This window comes from Periophthalmus magnuspinnatus, chromosome 19 (genome assembly GCF_009829125.3).
Source record: "Periophthalmus magnuspinnatus isolate fPerMag1 chromosome 19, fPerMag1.2.pri, whole genome shotgun sequence".
NCBI lineage: Eukaryota > Metazoa > Chordata > Actinopteri > Gobiiformes > Gobiidae > Periophthalmus > Periophthalmus magnuspinnatus.
In genome coordinates, this window is record NC_047144.1 from 17213094 (window position 1) to 17230972 (window position 17879).

General features: G+C 42.0%; 2 protein-coding genes across 2 annotated transcripts in view; one reads left to right on the top strand and one right to left on the bottom strand.

Annotated features, from left to right (window-relative positions):
- Positions 1–17879, bottom strand: part of dock1 (dedicator of cytokinesis 1) — a 361518-nt gene that overhangs the window by 169377 nt on the left and 174262 nt on the right. The gene's annotated exons all lie outside the window — the stretch shown is intronic.
- The window catches only part of LOC117386865 (inhibitory synaptic factor 2A), a 31984-nt gene continuing 27488 nt past the window's right edge, over positions 13384–17879 (top strand). The window contains exons 1-2 of the mRNA XM_033984238.2: positions 13384–13873; positions 14012–14639. Coding sequence (XP_033840129.1) covers positions 13384–13873; positions 14012–14639 — 1118 coding nt within the window. The remainder of the gene's footprint in view (positions 13874–14011; positions 14640–17879) is intronic.

Here is a 17879-nt window from a genome sequence, read left to right on the forward strand (position 1 = left end):
TCTGTGTCCCAAGGTGACATGGGGGAATGCTGTCAACAAACATCTAAAGATAAACAACTTTGAGGAGAGTTAATCGCTATTGTCTTATGTCTCGGCACAGTCGGATGATTTGGAGAAATTAGGTAATGATTAGGCGCCAAAGAGCTGGAGAAAGATTTAAAAGGTCTTTACTTTGGGATCACTCAGTATTCAGGAAGTCAAGTCCAACCAAACACTTCAGGTATCAGTAGTTAGAGTTATGTGTGCGCAATGCTACAATAAATCAGTGTTTATCACCTCATAGACTGTATATATCAATGGATGTAGCTAACCTGCTAGCCGCTGCAGTCCAAACAGGAAGTGATCATGTGTGCGCTTCCGGCTCCATCGACTCTGGCTCCAATTCACTTTCTATTGAAAAACCATGGCTCCTCTCTCTGTAACTGCTGCTGTCAGACTCGTCATTTTGGTCTTAAAATGTTCATATTAACCCGCTCTACATGATCCTGGGGTTTTTATTTCACTATTGTGACTGTAAATCAATTAATAACAGACAAATCAGGCGCCTTCTTTCCCCGAGGTCGCCCCAGCTAGCGTTAGCAACAGGCTTAATGGACAGTAATGCATTAAAGTGATCCATCTTTTATATTCAATTCCCTGCGTTTTTATAGTTTGAAGTAATATCTGGAAAAACTCGTGCTTCTCCAGAGATCTGAAAAACAACAATGTCACCATGGAGACAAGCAGGTGCCAGACCCTACGACAAAAGCTACATAGTGAACCTTTAAAAAACCTTTGATTCACAGCTGCAGGCCAGTCCACAAATCCACTTTTTTGTCATCATCTTTTAAAAAAATATTTATCACAACATGGTAATACTATAAAGCATTGTGAGATAGGGCCAATGACACTAAGTACAACCACCAGAGGCCAGTAAAGTTGAAATAAACAGCATATATTTATATTTTGCGGTGTGGGGTGTACCAAACACACAATTGAATTATTATGTAATTTCCCATTCAAGTGTAGGTCACCTCTAGGTTTACCATGGTTTGATGAATCGATCGATGGAGTCTCAGTCCGACAAAACTTGTAATAATTTCATTTAGAGTTTAGGGGTTTATATGGGACGACAGCAGATAGGAGGTATGAGGTTTGCTGAAGATTTGGGAGTCAATCGTGAGTTTAATCTGCCTTTTTACATCTAGATACATCTTAGTTCTTTTCTGTTTAAGTGTAAGTGTAGTCTTGTGAGTGCAGTTTGGATCAGATACAGACATACGTAATAGTTTTGAGAGCGTTTGCCATGACCCTTTTGGCTGATCGGCAGGACACGTCTTTAGTCCAACAAGAATTCCTTTAGTGGCTGCAGTCTTACACTCCGCAGTATCTCTCCTGTTAATGAGGGTCCAATATTTATGGCCCAAGAAAAACAAAAATGGAAGCTAGCAAAAATGAACGTGTTTGGTCCTCCACACTTCTGTTTAAAGAAAACACAGGAAACTCTAAAAAAAACCTAAGTAAATGTTGAAAAATGTTGCACAGTATGTCATTAAACTTGCCTATCTTGCATGTTCAATAACTGGTATTTGCGCCAAAATATCTTGGAAATAAAACGCACATTTCTCCACAGATCTGACCTCTGACTTGGCTGGTGTCGCCGTTGGCTTCTGTCCATAAAGATTAATGGACTTAATGCCACACTATGAAATATTCTTGGCATTCTTGGATAACGTCAAGCAGATGGCTGGTACTCCATTCGATTAATTGGAGTCTTAGTTGATGAAATGTATTGCTTTATACAAATTATTTTATTTACAAAAAAGACAGATTAGACTCAGAATTTACTAGTTTAATCTGCTTTTATTTAAATATATTGTTTACTAGTACTTGTTTCTGCATAAATAGTATCTTTTGCATGAGCTCCCCCTGCAGGTATAGTCTTGTAATTGCAGTCTGGCTCAGATACACAGAGATACGGGAATAGTTTTGAGAGATTTAGCGACGCCCCCCTTTTTAATCAGCCAATCGATCGGCAGAAAGTCCTTATCCTAACAAGAATTTCTTTACTCTACAACCTCCCAGACGGTTTATAGACAAAGTGAGATTTCAAAAGAGAGTGAAGTCATAATGCAACAGCTGTGTTCTGTGCTCCAGTCTCACCAGTGATCCGACGTGTTCACTCAGCTGAGACTGGGACTGGAATAACTTCATCATCGGATCCAAAAAGCAAAGAAACGAACTGGGACTCCGCGGTCCTAAAGTCACTATTTCACAATCCATCTATAGACCTAGATTCACTTTGCATCTGTTTGTGTAGACTGTGTATGTGAATGGATGTAGCTAACCTGCTAGCCAAGGCGTTTCAAATAGGACGTGATCATGCGCGCGCTACCGACTCGCTCAACTCTGGGTCCAGTTCACTTTCTATTGAAAAGCTGTGGCTCCTCTCTCTGCAACTGCTGCAGTCAGACTCGTCATTTTGGTCTTAAAATGTTCGTATTCACCCGCTCTATATGATCCTAGGATTTTTATTTGACTATTATGACTGTAAATCAATTAATATCAGAAAAATTAGGCGCCTTTTTTCCTCTCAGTCGCTCCAGCTAGCGTTAGCAACAGGCTTAATGGACAGTACTGCAATAAAATGATCCATCTTTTATATTCAATTCCCTGTGTTTTCATAGTTTGAAGTAATATCTGGAAAAACTCGTGCTTCTCCAGAGATCTGAAAACAACAATGTCACCATGGAGACAAGCAGGTGCCAGACCCTACAAGAAAAGTTACATAGTGAACCTTTAAAAAACCTTCACAGCTGCTGACCAGTCCACAAATCCACTTTTTTCTGTCATCATCTTTTTAAACTATTCAAATCCAAACATATTAACCACAGCTCTCATTTCATTTGACCAGATCATAGCAGAAAAATCAAAACCCACTCGTCCAAAGTCACATAAATCCTTAAAAAGCTTCACGGTAACAGCGCCGCATCTCGTGAGGACCCAGCAACAATTACCACGGAGACAATCCCCTGAAATCCTGTGGAATTCTGAGCTTTCCAGGGCTTTCCCACCTCTCTCCCATCCCAGGGCGCTAAGCTGCCATTAACCGGCTCGGATTTAGTGCGCTGGGTGTCGGCCTGACGGGTCCAGATACAGTTATCCTTATATGGACACGCAGATATAACCGGCTATCAAAAATAAACAAAATTAATATATAGATATACATTTGAACAGGTATACACAGAAAAAAACACATAATTTTTTTTTAATGGTCAGTGGTCAAAGGTCAGATTTTTATATGGCCCTTAATGAGAAAAGTTTGGACACTCCAGTTTTAGAGTCCATAAAACAAAGAAACCCTACAACTTGTCCATCAAGACACAGGGAGAACGTGCAAACTCCACACAAAATGGCTCTCACAACCTTGGAACACCACTCTATAGAACCTAAAGAAAAGTCCGTAAAGCGATCGGACATCCCACAAACGACCTACAAACGCCGTAATCTGAAGTCAAGTACGAGTCAGGCCGTCTCCATGGCGATAACAGGCCGAGATCAAAGACTTTCCCAAACAGTATAAACCCGGAGTAATTATGTGTGGATGATGAACAGTGGTCAGAGGAGCGCGAAACAAAACATGTCCAGATTAAACCGGATTACGGAATATTGTTTGGAGATTCACGCCCCGGGATTAAAGCGGAGCCAGACTATGTGGCGTTGGTAGTGGGTCCGGAGTTAGAAAGTTCGCCCAACTAGACCTGATAAACGAAATAAACAGCAGAACGTACCAAGCGTTAGCCATAAAAGGGGTTTATTCATCCTTCCACAGCTCAAATCTTATCATATTCCAACAAAAATACCCAACGAACCAAAGATCAACGGTCCAATCCCGCTTTGGCTCGGGACACACTGTTGGCGCGTCCTTGGGCATCGGAAAACCAGACCAAAATAACTGCAATATAAGACGGATTCATAATAATTAAAAGTTTTATTATTTAACTGCAGACGCCGACAGCTTTCAAACTGTCAAATGGCAAAACAGTCTCCAGACAGAAAACACAGAAGAAGAACACGGTTAAGTAAACACAATCTGCTATTCATGACTCCGGCTTCTTGTTATAAGTGACATTTTGAGGACTTTTTCCCGATTGAAATAATAAAATATTTTGTTTTAAATTGGTGATCGCTATGACAACGGTCCCAGAGAAATTTGTAGATACATTTGCATTATAATCCGTTTTTTTTTATATATATTTCAAACACCAATTTAAATCTGTGTAGTTTGACTGAACAACACTATACAATGGGGTGATGGTGGCTCAGTTGGTAGAGCGTTTGACCACTGATCTGAAGGTTGACAGTTCGATTCCCGCTCTCAATTTAAAGAACCCATATGACTCTATTCTCTGATCTGTTCTAATGTTGTTTCCTCATCACAAACAGACTTGGAGTCATTCAAACTGAAAACACTCTGTTCCACCTTGTGATGTCATCATGTGGTAATACAGGAAGTGCTCCACTGTGTTTTTAAACTCCACACACCTTCACTAGAATCATTCGAATAATTTCAGACCTGGAATTTGCAGATATTCACTGAACTGAAGCTAAAAGGAGCACAGGTTAACTTGAAAACTACCACTTCATGACATCACAAGGTGCAACAGAGCGTTTTCAGCTTTGGTGTCACTCAAACGTGTGTGAATGAAACAAAACACAACTCCAGGTCTGTTTTTGACGAGGTAACAGCATTAGAACACGACTTAAAGCTACAAGAGTCAGTTTTGTTTGATATAGAACCTTTAAAACATCACCGACCCACAGGTTGGCGGTGCGATTCCAGCTCCCACAAATGAAGACTCCCGTTGTGTCTTTGGGCAAAACACTTAACCCACCTCACCCCCAGAGTCTGCGTACACTCGTATATGAATGTGTGTAAGAAAGGGTGAGTGGTTCCTTGACGTAAAGCGCTTTGAGTGACTTAAAGGTAGAAACGTCCTGTACAAAAATCTGACCGTTTACCATTTGTCCTTGTCACAATATTTTTTAAACATCTAAAAATATATGAATCATCTTTAAAATCCTGTACACGATCTATCTGATGTTGAAGGTGGAACGGTGCATTTTTGAAGGACACAAAAATCACGCAGATATGGTTGGAAAAGCTAAGATTAAGTGGCATTATTAAATTACCACGCTATAGGCTACGTGCGATCCATCTGCTAGCATAACAGATTCAAGGAGCCATTTCTAATTGACATGTATGACCATATTTCATGCGTTCAATCAATTCACTTGGTCTGTGATGCATGTACTTTATTAATGACTTCTCCCTCTGGTGGAACGGAGGTGATAAAATAAAATTAGTCAAGGTTTATATCATGGTAAACAGCCAAGAGTGTTATCCCGGGACACTACATTTCAAAATGGTGGCTTCTGGCGACTGGAATTTTGATTAGGAAAGTGACATTCCAAAAACGGCTGAGTCGACGATCTTTGAGGTATAATATGGAATGAGTAAGCGAAAAAAAATCAAGGAGGAACAAGGGAAAGAGGGAAATTTGAGGATTACTTGGAATGGGATGGAGGCATCTATCAAACGAAATGATCACTTTGAGTTCTGCTGTTATAGAGGTGTAACTGAAAAACGATGCAGTGCGTAACTTTTTTGGCAGTGGGTGCGTCATCTGCTTGTCTCCATGGAGATGTTACTGCTTTGCCTGGAATGTTCCACAGTTTGGTCTTAACGGTCCTCCTCAAAAACAGACCTGGAGTTGTGTTTTGTTTCATTCACACATGTTTGAGTAACACTTTATTATTAGTCTGTCTACATCTCCAAAGCTCAAAATACTCTGTTACACCTTGTGATGTCATGAAGTGATAGTTTTTAAGTTAACAGCTCCTTTTACCTTTACTTCAGTAGAGATGTGGCAATTCCAGGCCTGAAATGATCCAAATGAAGGTGTGTGGAGTTTAAAAACACAGTGGAGCACTTCCTGTATTACCACATGATGACATCACAAGGTGGAACAGAGTGTTTTCAGCTTGAGAGAAGAAGTCAGCCTAAATTTGTGTATTAAAACACAACTCCAGGTCTGTTTGTGATGAGGAAACAACATTAGAACAGAGATCAGAGAATAGTGTAATATGGTTCCTTTAAATTGAGAGTGGGAATCGAACCACCAAACTTCAGATCAGTGGACAAATGCTCTACCAACTGAGCCACTGGCACCCCATAGCTTAGTGTTGTTCAGTCAAACTACACAGATTTAAATCGTTGTTTGAAATATTAAAAAAAAACAGATTATAATGCAAATGTATCCTTTTAAACTGATCCATCTTGCCAAAATCCATGTGAATTGGCTCGCCTTTCCACATATCTGACGTGTAACTTGGCCTGATGGTGCCACCTACTTGCATCCATGGAAATACATACAGTAGATGTGTTTAATGCCATGCTGTGGAACACTGAAGACAAACGGTAATATGTCATTGGAGACAAAAAGTGGCGGACCGCACACCAGAAAAGCGACACAGAGCACCTTTAACACAAGGAATAGCATGAAATTAAATAAGCCAAATTTAACCACAACTACAGTGCAATGGATATACAGCATTTTTATATAATCATTTTTGAGTTCTCTGCAGTAATAACAAAAAACATGAACGTTAGCATTCTTCATAATCTCACAAACCACATCACACGATATTAAAATATGCAAATGCTTGAATTTTTTACTATTAAATTAGAACATTCTGAGAGACGACGGCGCCGACCTCGCAGACAACAACGCCGCAAAAACACTTTTAACATTTAAATTCTAATAACGCGACGCAAGGCTAATATTTGGGTTAGCTTGACCTACCAGCGCACGGGTCTGTCCGGTGACTCACTCTCCGCCTGCCTTACATAAACCTTCACTGCTGTTTTTAATGAATTACTTTAGCTTTTTTTGGCAAGAGGATGGTGTTAAAGCCCCAAGAAGGAGGAAAGAAGGAAAGAAGTGCTGCTACGGTAACGCTAACCCGACCTGAACCCGATGGATAACGACTCAGATCTGCGGAGCGGGGGATACATCATTTGGCCTGGAGTGAAAACATGTCAAAAAGCATTTAGTTTCACGAGTTAAAATAGCGGATAGCGTTCGCTGCACAGGGACAGGGAATAGACGGAGGAATGCATGCAGAAAGGTAGGGACGACGGAGGAGGACTCGATTTAATCTGTAACGAGACCTCAGACAAGGCACCGGTCTGATCTCGCAACGTAGACCTAGAGGTGACCTAGACTGGGATGGGAAATTACATAAGAATTCAGGATAAACTGTGTGTTCGGTACAGCGCACATCGTAAAATATAAAAATGTGCTGTTTATTTCAACGTTACTGCCCTCTGGTGGTTGTAGTTAGTCTCGTTGGCCCTATCTCACAATGCTCATGCTTTATAGTATTACCATGTTGTATAAAACTGTATAAAGACGTCACCCACAGCGTTCGACTCCAGTCAAATGAAGCTCATCGACGCTAGTGGTTATAGCGGACAATTTGGAGCTGAGTTTTTGGAATTCCGATCATGAGTATCATAGCAACCAAAGAGCCAATCAGAAGTGAGGCTGTTGAAGGTAACACCCCTTCCTGCCCACTGGTGTAGCAGGGAGTGGGCCCTTAGCAACGCTGTCAATCAAACCTGTTGCTAACGCTAGCGGGAGCAATCTTGGGGAAAGAAGGCGCCTGATTTGTCTTTACAGACACAAAAGTGAAATAAAAACCCCAGGATCATGTAGAGCGGGTTAATACGAACATTTTACAACCAAAATGACGAGTCTGACAGCAGCAGTTACAGAGAGAGGAGCCGCAGTTTTTCAATAGAAAGTGAACTGGAGCCAGTCGATGGAGCCAGAAGTGCGCCCATGCTCACTTCCTGTTTGGAATACAGCGGCTAGCAGGTTAGCTACGTCCATTTATATATATACAGTTTTTTTCCCTGACTCACAACTAACCCCTCTTGGCGATGTTATGTCTTTATGTCTAGGAAATATAAAATAACTATAAAGGTCAAATATTAATTATGTAATTTTTTTGGCTTCATTTTATTAAGTGGAATAAATAGATACAAGTAAAACAGACAGATAAATATCAGCATAATTAAGATCTGTCTAGACTGTTAAAAGCCAATTTAATTAAAAAAACAAAAAAAAAAAGATTAAATTGTTGCAGAAACGCAGTCTGCAGCATGGTCGGTTTTATAATGTTTTAGCTAAAAAGTGCAAAATCAAACTAGGGGCATTTCTAACCCCCAAACAAATAATTAAAAGGACAGATGGAGATGGAGACAGACAGGAATAAATTAGCAAAGGTATTTTAATTTAGACCATAGACCACATTCCCCTAAAGTCTACCGTCACCGCTCTAATAAAACATGACTATAACCCCTCAAACATATTTACATTTTCATTCAAAACTCGTCTCAGTCGTTATCGAGAATGAGCCACACACACAGTTCATTCAGCGTGAAGCCCCGGCGCCCCCTGCTGGGCCACAGCAGGGTCGTAATGGGAAAATGTATAGATCTGTGTTACATGGAGCTGTGATTATGTCTCTGCTCCTCTAGGGGAGGAAGGTCAAAAGGCAACACTTCATTATGGGCTGCTGATACGAGCTGGTCATCAAACAGTTCCAGTTTGAGTTGAGTTGGTGAAGTTTATAATTGTATTTCTTAGTTGGACATGAGCAGTAGAAGTAATCTCATAACTGTGAACAGGACATAATAGAATTTCCCTGGATTGATTACCAGGAAAATGAAATGAAGATTTATGTGCGAAGACAGACAAGAAAACTGACTGTATCACTTATTTCCTTGCTTACGATCTTGGTTTTCTAGGTTACGATCTCGGTTTCCTTGGTTTCGATCTCGGTTTCCTTGGTTACGATCTCGGTTTCCTTGGTTTCGATCTCGGTTTCCTTGGTTTCGATCTCGGTTTCCTTGGTTTCGATCTCGGTTTCCTTGGTTTCGATCTCGGTTTCCTTGGTTTCGATCTCGGTTTCCTTGGTTTCGATCTCGGTTTCCTTGGTTTCGATCTCGGTTTCCTTGGTTTCGATCTCGGTTTCCTGGCTACGATCTCGGTTTCCTTGGTTTCGATCTCGGTTTCCTTGGTTTCGGTTTCCTTGGTTTCGATCTCGGTTTCCTTGGTTTCGATCTCGGTTTCCTTGGTTTCGGTTTCCTTGGTTTCGATCTCGGTTTCCTTGGTTTCGATCTCGGTTTCCTTGGTTTCGGTTTCCTTGGTTTCGATCTCGGTTTCCTTGGTTTCGATCTCGGTTTCCTTGGTTTCGATCTCGGTTTCCTTGGTTTCGATCTCGGTTTCCTTGGTTTCAATCTCGGTTTCCTTGGTTTCGATCTCGGTTTTCTTGGTTACGAGCTTGGTTTTCTTGGTTACGAGCTTGGTTTCCTTGGTTACGAGCTTGGTTTCCTTGGTTACGAGCTTTGTTTCCTTGGTTACGAGCTTTGTTTCCTTGGTTATGATCTTGGTTTTCTAAGTTACAAGCTTGGTTTCCTTGGTTACAAGCTTGGTTTCCTTGGTTATGAAATTGGTTTTCTAGGTTACAATCTTGGTTTTCTTGGTTACAAGATTGGTTTTCTGGTTACAATCTTGGTTTTCTAGGTTACGGTCTTGGTTTTCTAGGTTACGGTCTTGGTTTTCTAGGTTATGGTCTTGGTTTTCTAGGTTACGAGCTTTGTTTTCTTGGTTACGAGCTCGCTTTCCTGGTTATGTTACATGATGGATTCCATACGCATTCACTTTAAATGATGCAGCAGCGTGTTGTGATGTGACAGAGCGCAGATAGCCACAATACGTTATGCTATGTGTGAACAGAGTTGACCTGGAAATGTTCTGGGACTGGTGCTTGTGTGAATGGGGTCATGACTGAGTGGTGCATTTTTCTGGGGTCTTTTGTGAATGGGGCTTAAGATGGAAATGGTTTGGGTTTTACAGTTGTCATTATGTGCACTTCTATTGTACTGTCTAAGCTACTGTACTCTAGGTAGCCTTCACAGCCAAAGTTCTGCAATTATCCATTCAACACTGAACACTGATTATTTGAATTACATATGAGTCACAACACTTTAGTCAGAATTAAGGCCACTGACTGCTCCATTTCTGTAGTCGTAGTTTGAGTCTGGAAAAATAAAAACAAGGTCAGCTAGAATCCTTGGCAGCCATTTTGAATAATTTTGAACGATTCCCGTGTCCAAAAAACTCCTCTTTTTGAGCCAAATCCAATGTCAAATGAATTAACAAACTGTCTTCTGCAGTTTTGTACTTTTAATAACGATAAACACGGATATTTACATGCTGTTTGCAAAATTCAGGGACACTTCTCAAGCGCAGTATGGAAAAAGTCCACACAGGCTTGTTCTAATGGTACTAATAGTTCCTTTTTGGACCTGGTTTAGTCCTGGATTTGTTATGTAGTAGACCTGACTTTGTCCTAGTTTAGACCTGGTCCAGAACTGGTTTAATTAGACCTGGCTCTCGAGAAGTATTCCCTGGAAGTTAGTCGACAAGTGCGCAGAGGGAAGCAACCCGGAAAGCTGGAAAACTCATCTCCTTAGTCCTAGTTTAGGCCTAGTCCAGAACTGGTTTAGACCTGGTTTATGCTTACTTGATCAAATTTTGGTTTAACTCAATTTTGGTTGGATTACTAAATTGCATAATTAAATAAGTTTGTTAAAGTTGCACTATATAACTTTTTTATCTACTTGTTTCCATGGAGATGTTATTGCTTTGTCTGGAATTTTCCACAATAAAATATGGACTTTATCTAAATTACCTTAAAAAATATGCGTCATCTCTGCACAGATTTGACCTTTTAAAACTTGACCTGGTTGCGTTACCAAGGAGATAAGATAGGTTTAATGCCATAGTGCACAACATTCAACATCTTTATGAAGACAAGTAGATAGAAAAGTTACATAGTGAACCTTTAACAAACCATCTTAGTAACTTAGTAATGCAACTAAGAGCAGGTGGCAGATCCGTCTCCACAAAAGTTACATAGTGCATATTTAAAACCGAAATATATTCAGAGATTACTTTGCAAATTGGAGAAACGACATTAATTATGGACGCGCTGTTACCTGGGCCAGATATGAGGGAGGCACATCTTGTGATTCAGGCCTCATAAAATGCACTTTAATTGAATAAAGCAGGGAGAGCGCCGCCGATAAAACGCAGGAGTGGATTGGCGAGACAAAATGGCCACTTCACAGCCCACAGAGAGCCCGAGTCCCCATCGACAGGAGCCAATCAGGACACAAAACGGCCGTGGATAACTGTCCCGTCTGATTCAGTGTGTATGAGTGTGGCGAGCTGCTTTTAAAGCCAGCAGGAGGAGGAGTCAGCTCTGTGTCAGCGCTCGCAGCTAAACTCCGAGCCCTGACGCTTCTGTCTGCAGTGCTTTATGTTTTGGAGGAAGTTCACTGTCTGAGCTCGGGATTTTCGGCTTTGGGGCAGGATTCAGACTTTTGATACTGAATCAGAAGTGACGGCGTGCCCATAAAGGAATGGTTTATGTTTGAATCGGTTTGAGCATTAGGAATCGAAATATTAAAATCACAGCTCATAGGACAGGTTACAGGACTTATTTCACAAAAACATAAATGGTTACATTTAAGATTTTGCCAAACAAACAAAACAAAAAATGTTTCTATTTTTATACAATTTTGGTAAAGTTTGCAGTTTTACTTCCTGGTTGGACACGTGCAGCAGATGTGACATACGTTACCTAGCAACCGTAACGTAAACAAAGGTCGAAACTTGTCTAAATTAAACAACAGATATGATTAGACTATAAAAATAAATGACAACATCTTTATTTTGTTAAATCAAGAGTTGAACTTTAAAAAAAATGTCTTCCTTAAGTTTAACTATTAACTAACTACTATCCCACCAAACCAAGTCAGAATTAGACGAACATGAAAATCTCTGGCCTATGCAGCTAAATATACAAGTAGATTTTAAATGTCATGAAAGCATTTAGTCCCACTGATTCTGAAACATAACTATAAAACTTTGATCATGAATGCTTCATATATGGGTTTCAGAGAGATGAAAATCTAGCACTGTTTCCACAATTCAAAACTACATATTCTATCTTTTGAATGTATAAAAGTCAGGAGCGGCACCAGGCGGGGGACTTGAGGGGGCACTAGCCTCGTCTAAAATGGCCAATGCTCCCCCTATGAGTTTTGCCCCATTTTCATAGCACATCCAGAGTAAAAATGTTCAAATGGAAACTGCAGAGTGTTGACATGAAACTACAATAAAAACAGAATTCCAAATGAGTTTTTACGAGTCACTACAGGGGCTAACTATAGTTAAACTGGTTTAAAACAGTGATGCAAACATGGTAAAGGAAGGGAGTGGGGTTACATCCATATGAGACTCTAAATTTACATGTTCAGTGAGGGGCCCCCATTGATGAACTTGGCCCCCCCATTGCTCCTCCAACTGAAACAATGTGGCGCCGGCCCTGGTATGAACGGACCTGTACAGTTCTGCTTGAGTGTAAACAGAACAAAATATGCTTATGCTGTCAGGCTATGGACTTCAGAGCATTCAAAATTTACCACTGTTGCCATAGCAATTATCAATTCAAAACTAAATATTTCATCTTTTGAACATGTGAAAGTCCTCATTATATCGCATGTGAACGGCATTTTTTTATTTTATTTTGCTGCTGTAGCGCCACAAAAAAAGACTGAAAGGAAGTGAATTGTGCCATGGTCAGTTTGTGAATGAATCTTTAATTTAACTTAACTTTAAACTTCGGGATCAGACCTGGACGACTGAGGGATTACACACAGTAAAAGCCAAAAGTGAAATCTGTCATTGGACAAAAAGTTGGAGGAGTGAAGACATTTGGCTGCTCATCCAAGTCACTTTTTCAGTTCTGGTCAGATTATTGGTGGACACTGCCTTATCCTGGCTAGCTCTATGATTCTCTTTGTTTCCTTTGTTTCCTTTGGGTCTGAGGATGGAGTTATAGATGGGGGATAGATGATGTCTAAGGCCCCTATTCCTGTTCAAGAAAGGATTGTTTTTCCTCACTAAAATTGCTTCTTTAACTCCCCTCTGTACCTAATTATCTGCAAAGGAGTGGTTAGTGGCTTTGAGATGGAGATGTACAGCAGACTGGAGTCCTGAGCTGCTCTCTCGACAGTGTTGGTACGTTCTCTTATGAATTGGCTGTTTAGTTTCTCCAGTGTAATGCTCCCTGCAGTCTTCACTACATTGAATCGAGTAGACCACATTATTTTGTTTATGGCACAGGCTTTATTTTCTCAAATGTTGCTAAGGTAAAGACATATATTAACATGTCTTTCTCTGTCTCTGCTCCTCAGGAAACATGGTGAGCAAGGAGGGAGTCAAATGCATGCTCACCAACTCAGAGTCGGACTCGGAGGCGGCCGCGGTGCCCTCCACGTCCCTGGCTCTGGAGAAGTATTCCCTGGAAGCTAGTCGACAGGTGCGCAAGAGGAACAAAGCTCTCCAAGTCCGATTTAAGGACATCTGTGAAGCGCAGAACGAGCAGAGGGAGGCCGCCCGGAAAGCTGGAAAACCCATCTCCTACAAAGTGGCCTACCGGAAGTACATGACGGTCCCGGCTCGGAGGTCCATTCCCAACGTGACCAAGAGTACGGGAGTGCAGACGTCTCCGGACCTGAAGAAGAGGTACCAAACTTTTCCCTTTGAGAGGAAGAAGGGACATAGTTTTAAACATGTTGCTGACGTGGAAACGTACAGAGGACAGAATAACGGGGTGATGGTAGACGGGAAGCACTCTCAGACGGATCAGGATTTGGACGACGATGAGGACGAGGAGGGAGCGTGTGGCGGGCTTCGGAGGACCCGGGCTCTGCTCCATACTGCGTGTGTGGAGGATGAGGAGGGAGCGTGTGGACGGGGTGGGGTTCGGAGGACACGGGCTCTGCTTCATAATGACTGTGTGGAGGACGAGGAGGTGGCGTGTGGACGGGGTGGGGTTCGGAGGACTCGGGCCCTGCTTCATAACGAGTGTGCGGCTACAGTGGAACAACACAGAGCTGCGGATGGGCTGTGCTCCGCCGACACCGATTATCTCCCGGACGCTCAGGACTACCAGCTCTGTAGCGCCCCCATGAGCAGGACAGGAGTACAACAGGCCGACAAGAGGCAGCTGCTGCACCTGGAGGCGGGCTCGTCCCACACCCTGCCGGACAGGGGCTCCAGAGTGACGGGACCCATCGCCTGGAACTCGCTGACGCAGGTGGAGTGTTTGGAAAGTCCTTCAGCGAGAAGGAAGAAGAAGGCCTTACAGCTGAACGGACTGCAGTGCCACTCGGGGCGGCTCTCTGCTCCTCCTCTGTCTGCTCCTCCTATGTCTGCTCCTCCTATGTCTGCTCCTCCTCTGTCTGCACCTCCTCTGTCTGCACCTCCCCTGTCCTCCCCTCCACCCGACTCCACACAGAACGCCTGTAAGCAAATAGTGCCTCTGAACCAGGACGGGGATGTCAAAGCACAGCTCCAGGCCATGGAGAACCTCATCAGCTCCAGCCAGGAGACCATCAAGGTGCTGCTGGGCGTGATCCAAGAGCTGGAGAAGGGGGAGGCCCACCGTGAAGGGTAAGACGCCATTTTATATTTCAAGGTTCTATATTACACAAAATGGACTCTTGTATGATGAATACTTTTACCTCCTCTGAAAAGTTGATTTTGCAGAATGGGTCTGATTTAACACTTGTAGTAACAATAACTGTATAGTACTTTGTCATATTAGCGGTTGTAACAGCAATAATAGCAGTGGTATCAGAGGTAAAGTTGTAAACATGATGCTAATTAAGCTATCGAAGAGGTACATTTTATTGTATTGGTATTTACAAGTGCAGCTTTTAGTTTTATAATAGTAGCAAGCGACGTGAAAGCTCATATATTACACAAAATGGACTCTTGTGAGTTTTAATCCATGTTCTAATGCTGTTACCTCCTCAAAACAGACCTGGAGTTGTGTTTTGTTTCATTCACACATGTTTGAGTAACACTATTATTATTAGTCTGTCTACATCTACAAAGGGCAAAATGCTCCGTTCAACTTTGTGATGTCATGAAGTGGTAGTTTTCAAGTTAACAGCTCCTTTTACATTTAGTTCAGTAGAGATTGGCAATTCCAGGTCTGAAATGATCCAAATGATTGTAGTGAAGGTGCATGGAGTTTAAAAACACAGTGGAGCACTTCCTGTATCGCCACATGATGACATCACAAGGTGGAACAGAGTGTTTTCAGTTTGAGAGAAGAACTCATCCTAAATATGCAGGGTTTGTGTGTTAAACAAAACACAACTCTAGGTCTGTTTGTGATGAGGAAACAACATTAGAACAGAGATCAGAGAACAGCGTAATACGGGCCCTTTAAGTTAATTTTTATTGATTTAAAGCAGCAGTATGGAGACGGCTCTGTTCTGTTTGATTCCAAGATGAGCGCGCGCCATAGAACACGCCGTTATGACTCAGCCTCCCGCTTTTAGGACAGATCATTTCCATATCGTGAGCAGAACGCGACAGCTCCGAGCGAGTGGAGAAAGAACAGTAGAGGTGGTGTCGTTTCACCTGATGCGACCCCGGCTCCTCTGCAGATACCAGAGCGAGCGCCGCAGGGCTAACGGACCAATCATCTCACTCCATTTGCTCCAAAGGTTCCGACGAGCCGAGACCCAAAGACGTACGAGGCCGTTTATGTGTACACGCTTTAATCACAGAACGGAACGAGGAGACGATGTTGTACTTCAGGAAAACTCCACGACTTACACAAAAAAACAAAAAAACGATGATTAAAATATCACAGGGCTCGTTAAAATTCTGTATGCAAACCCTCTATTTTTGGTTCTGCAGAAATTCAAGAACTTCAAAATCAGGTGAATGCAAAACTGGATACACTAATGTCCTCCTTATGTGTGTGTCAGATGCCCTCCCTGACTCATCACATCACTTATAACCTGCTTTTGAACTTCAGCTCTGTACATTTATTCCAGGTTTTACATTTCACCCGTGGTCACCTAAACGCTCCATGCCTCTGTTTAACCTCCGAGAGCAGGCGCCGTGGAAAAGTCAGCGCTTGTGAAAAAGCCATTTACTGCCCGATGGATGGTGACTACAGAAGGTTAGCGATAGCATCAGCTGCTAAATCCAGGGCCTGCTCCATCAGAACCAACACGCCAAACAAACAGCACCATTTGTACCGAAAATGGGCAGACTCAAGAGATCAGATCTGACCAGCTCTGGACACAAGCGTGAAATAACAAAAAACATACTTAAGTGGTTCTCTAAATGCGGTGTAGGACTAGCGTTGGCGTAAAACAATGCCGGATTACAACGCTTCTCACTCCTGAATGTAGATGTGTCCATTAAAATGCGTTCGCCGTATTATCGAGATCGACAAGTTTAAATCGCGACCCATTGATGTTTGGATTTTTGGCGCAGCTCTAGGTTCTGCTCGCGTTTACAGCCCACATGTGTTTAATATCTTTTTCTTTGTAGTAGCACTTCTGATTAAGTGAAAATCCCGTTCTTTTCAATGGAGAATTCGGGAAAACTCTTGGCGCTAAAGTACTATATAAAGCAGGCTGGTATGTTTATGTGCAACAACCAAGTCAACACTGAACCGATTCTCTGGGAAGCTTCAAAACGGCTCTGTAGTCCCTGTAGAACTTATTTGCGGTCAAAATCGGCAACCATACCAAATAATACAACACGAATGACGATGGCGGCGCCCACGGCAACCTCCAAAATAAGGTGGATAGATGAGGAAATACTGTTTTGGAGTATTTGTTATTGATGAAGTCTTATTTCAGGCAAGTGGGATGGTTATTAGATTGTAAATACACCAGTTAATGGTTCTTGTATAGCTTGGAAAACATGCGTAACAGTGGGAATGGGAATGTTTTACGAAATGAGAAAGATTTCTGCCCTGGTATAACAATTCTCAAACAAGGGAGTAGCAACAAAAATACAGGGAGAGGCCATTCTGCACTTGTCAGGTAAATATTTCCATGGAAACAACCAAAGGACCGAACCCCCACTAGAAAAGTTACATTCTACAAGTTTAAATAAAATCAAAACTTGTCCTAGATTAAACTTTGAAAAGCTTTTGTTACATTGTCAAGAGACAGAGTCGTATTAATCTCACTTAGGAACTTGTTGTGTTCGCATTTATCCACAGTCCTTGGCTTTTAATGTTTGGACCGGACACCGTCAAAGTGACCTTAAAGAGCGACTGAAGGGGAAGAGTTTATAAAATACTGATAATGGCACTTTTGGCTTGGCGTTCTCAGAGGAGACCGTTACAAATGAGCTCCGCCATTTTGTTTTTCTCAAAGGGTGGGGCGCCAGATTGGGGAGAAAATGGTTGTGATTGCCTCTCCACAGATCTTAAGTGTATCTATAGATATGGAAACAAGCAGGTGGCATATCTAGGTTACGTTAGAGGTCAGATTTATGGAGAGGCAAGCAGGTAAAGATGCAAGATTGTAGCTGATTAGATGCACGAAAGGTGAGCTTATTGTCATAATGTGGAATATTCAAAGCAATAGCATCTCCATGGAGACAAGGAGGGGGTTAGAAATGTTACATGTGATAAGAGTAAGGCTGGGGTTACCTCTCCACAGATCTTGAATCTATCTATCGCTATGGAAACAAGCAAGAGTTTTGGTGTTCCCAGAGGAGACCTTTAGAAATGAGCTCCACCATTTTGTTTTGTCAAAGGGTGGAGCGTCAGACTGGGGAGAAAATGGATGGGATTGCCTCTCCACAGATCTTATTTGTATCTATATCTATAGAAACAAGCAGGTGGCATGTACAGGCCAATAGAGG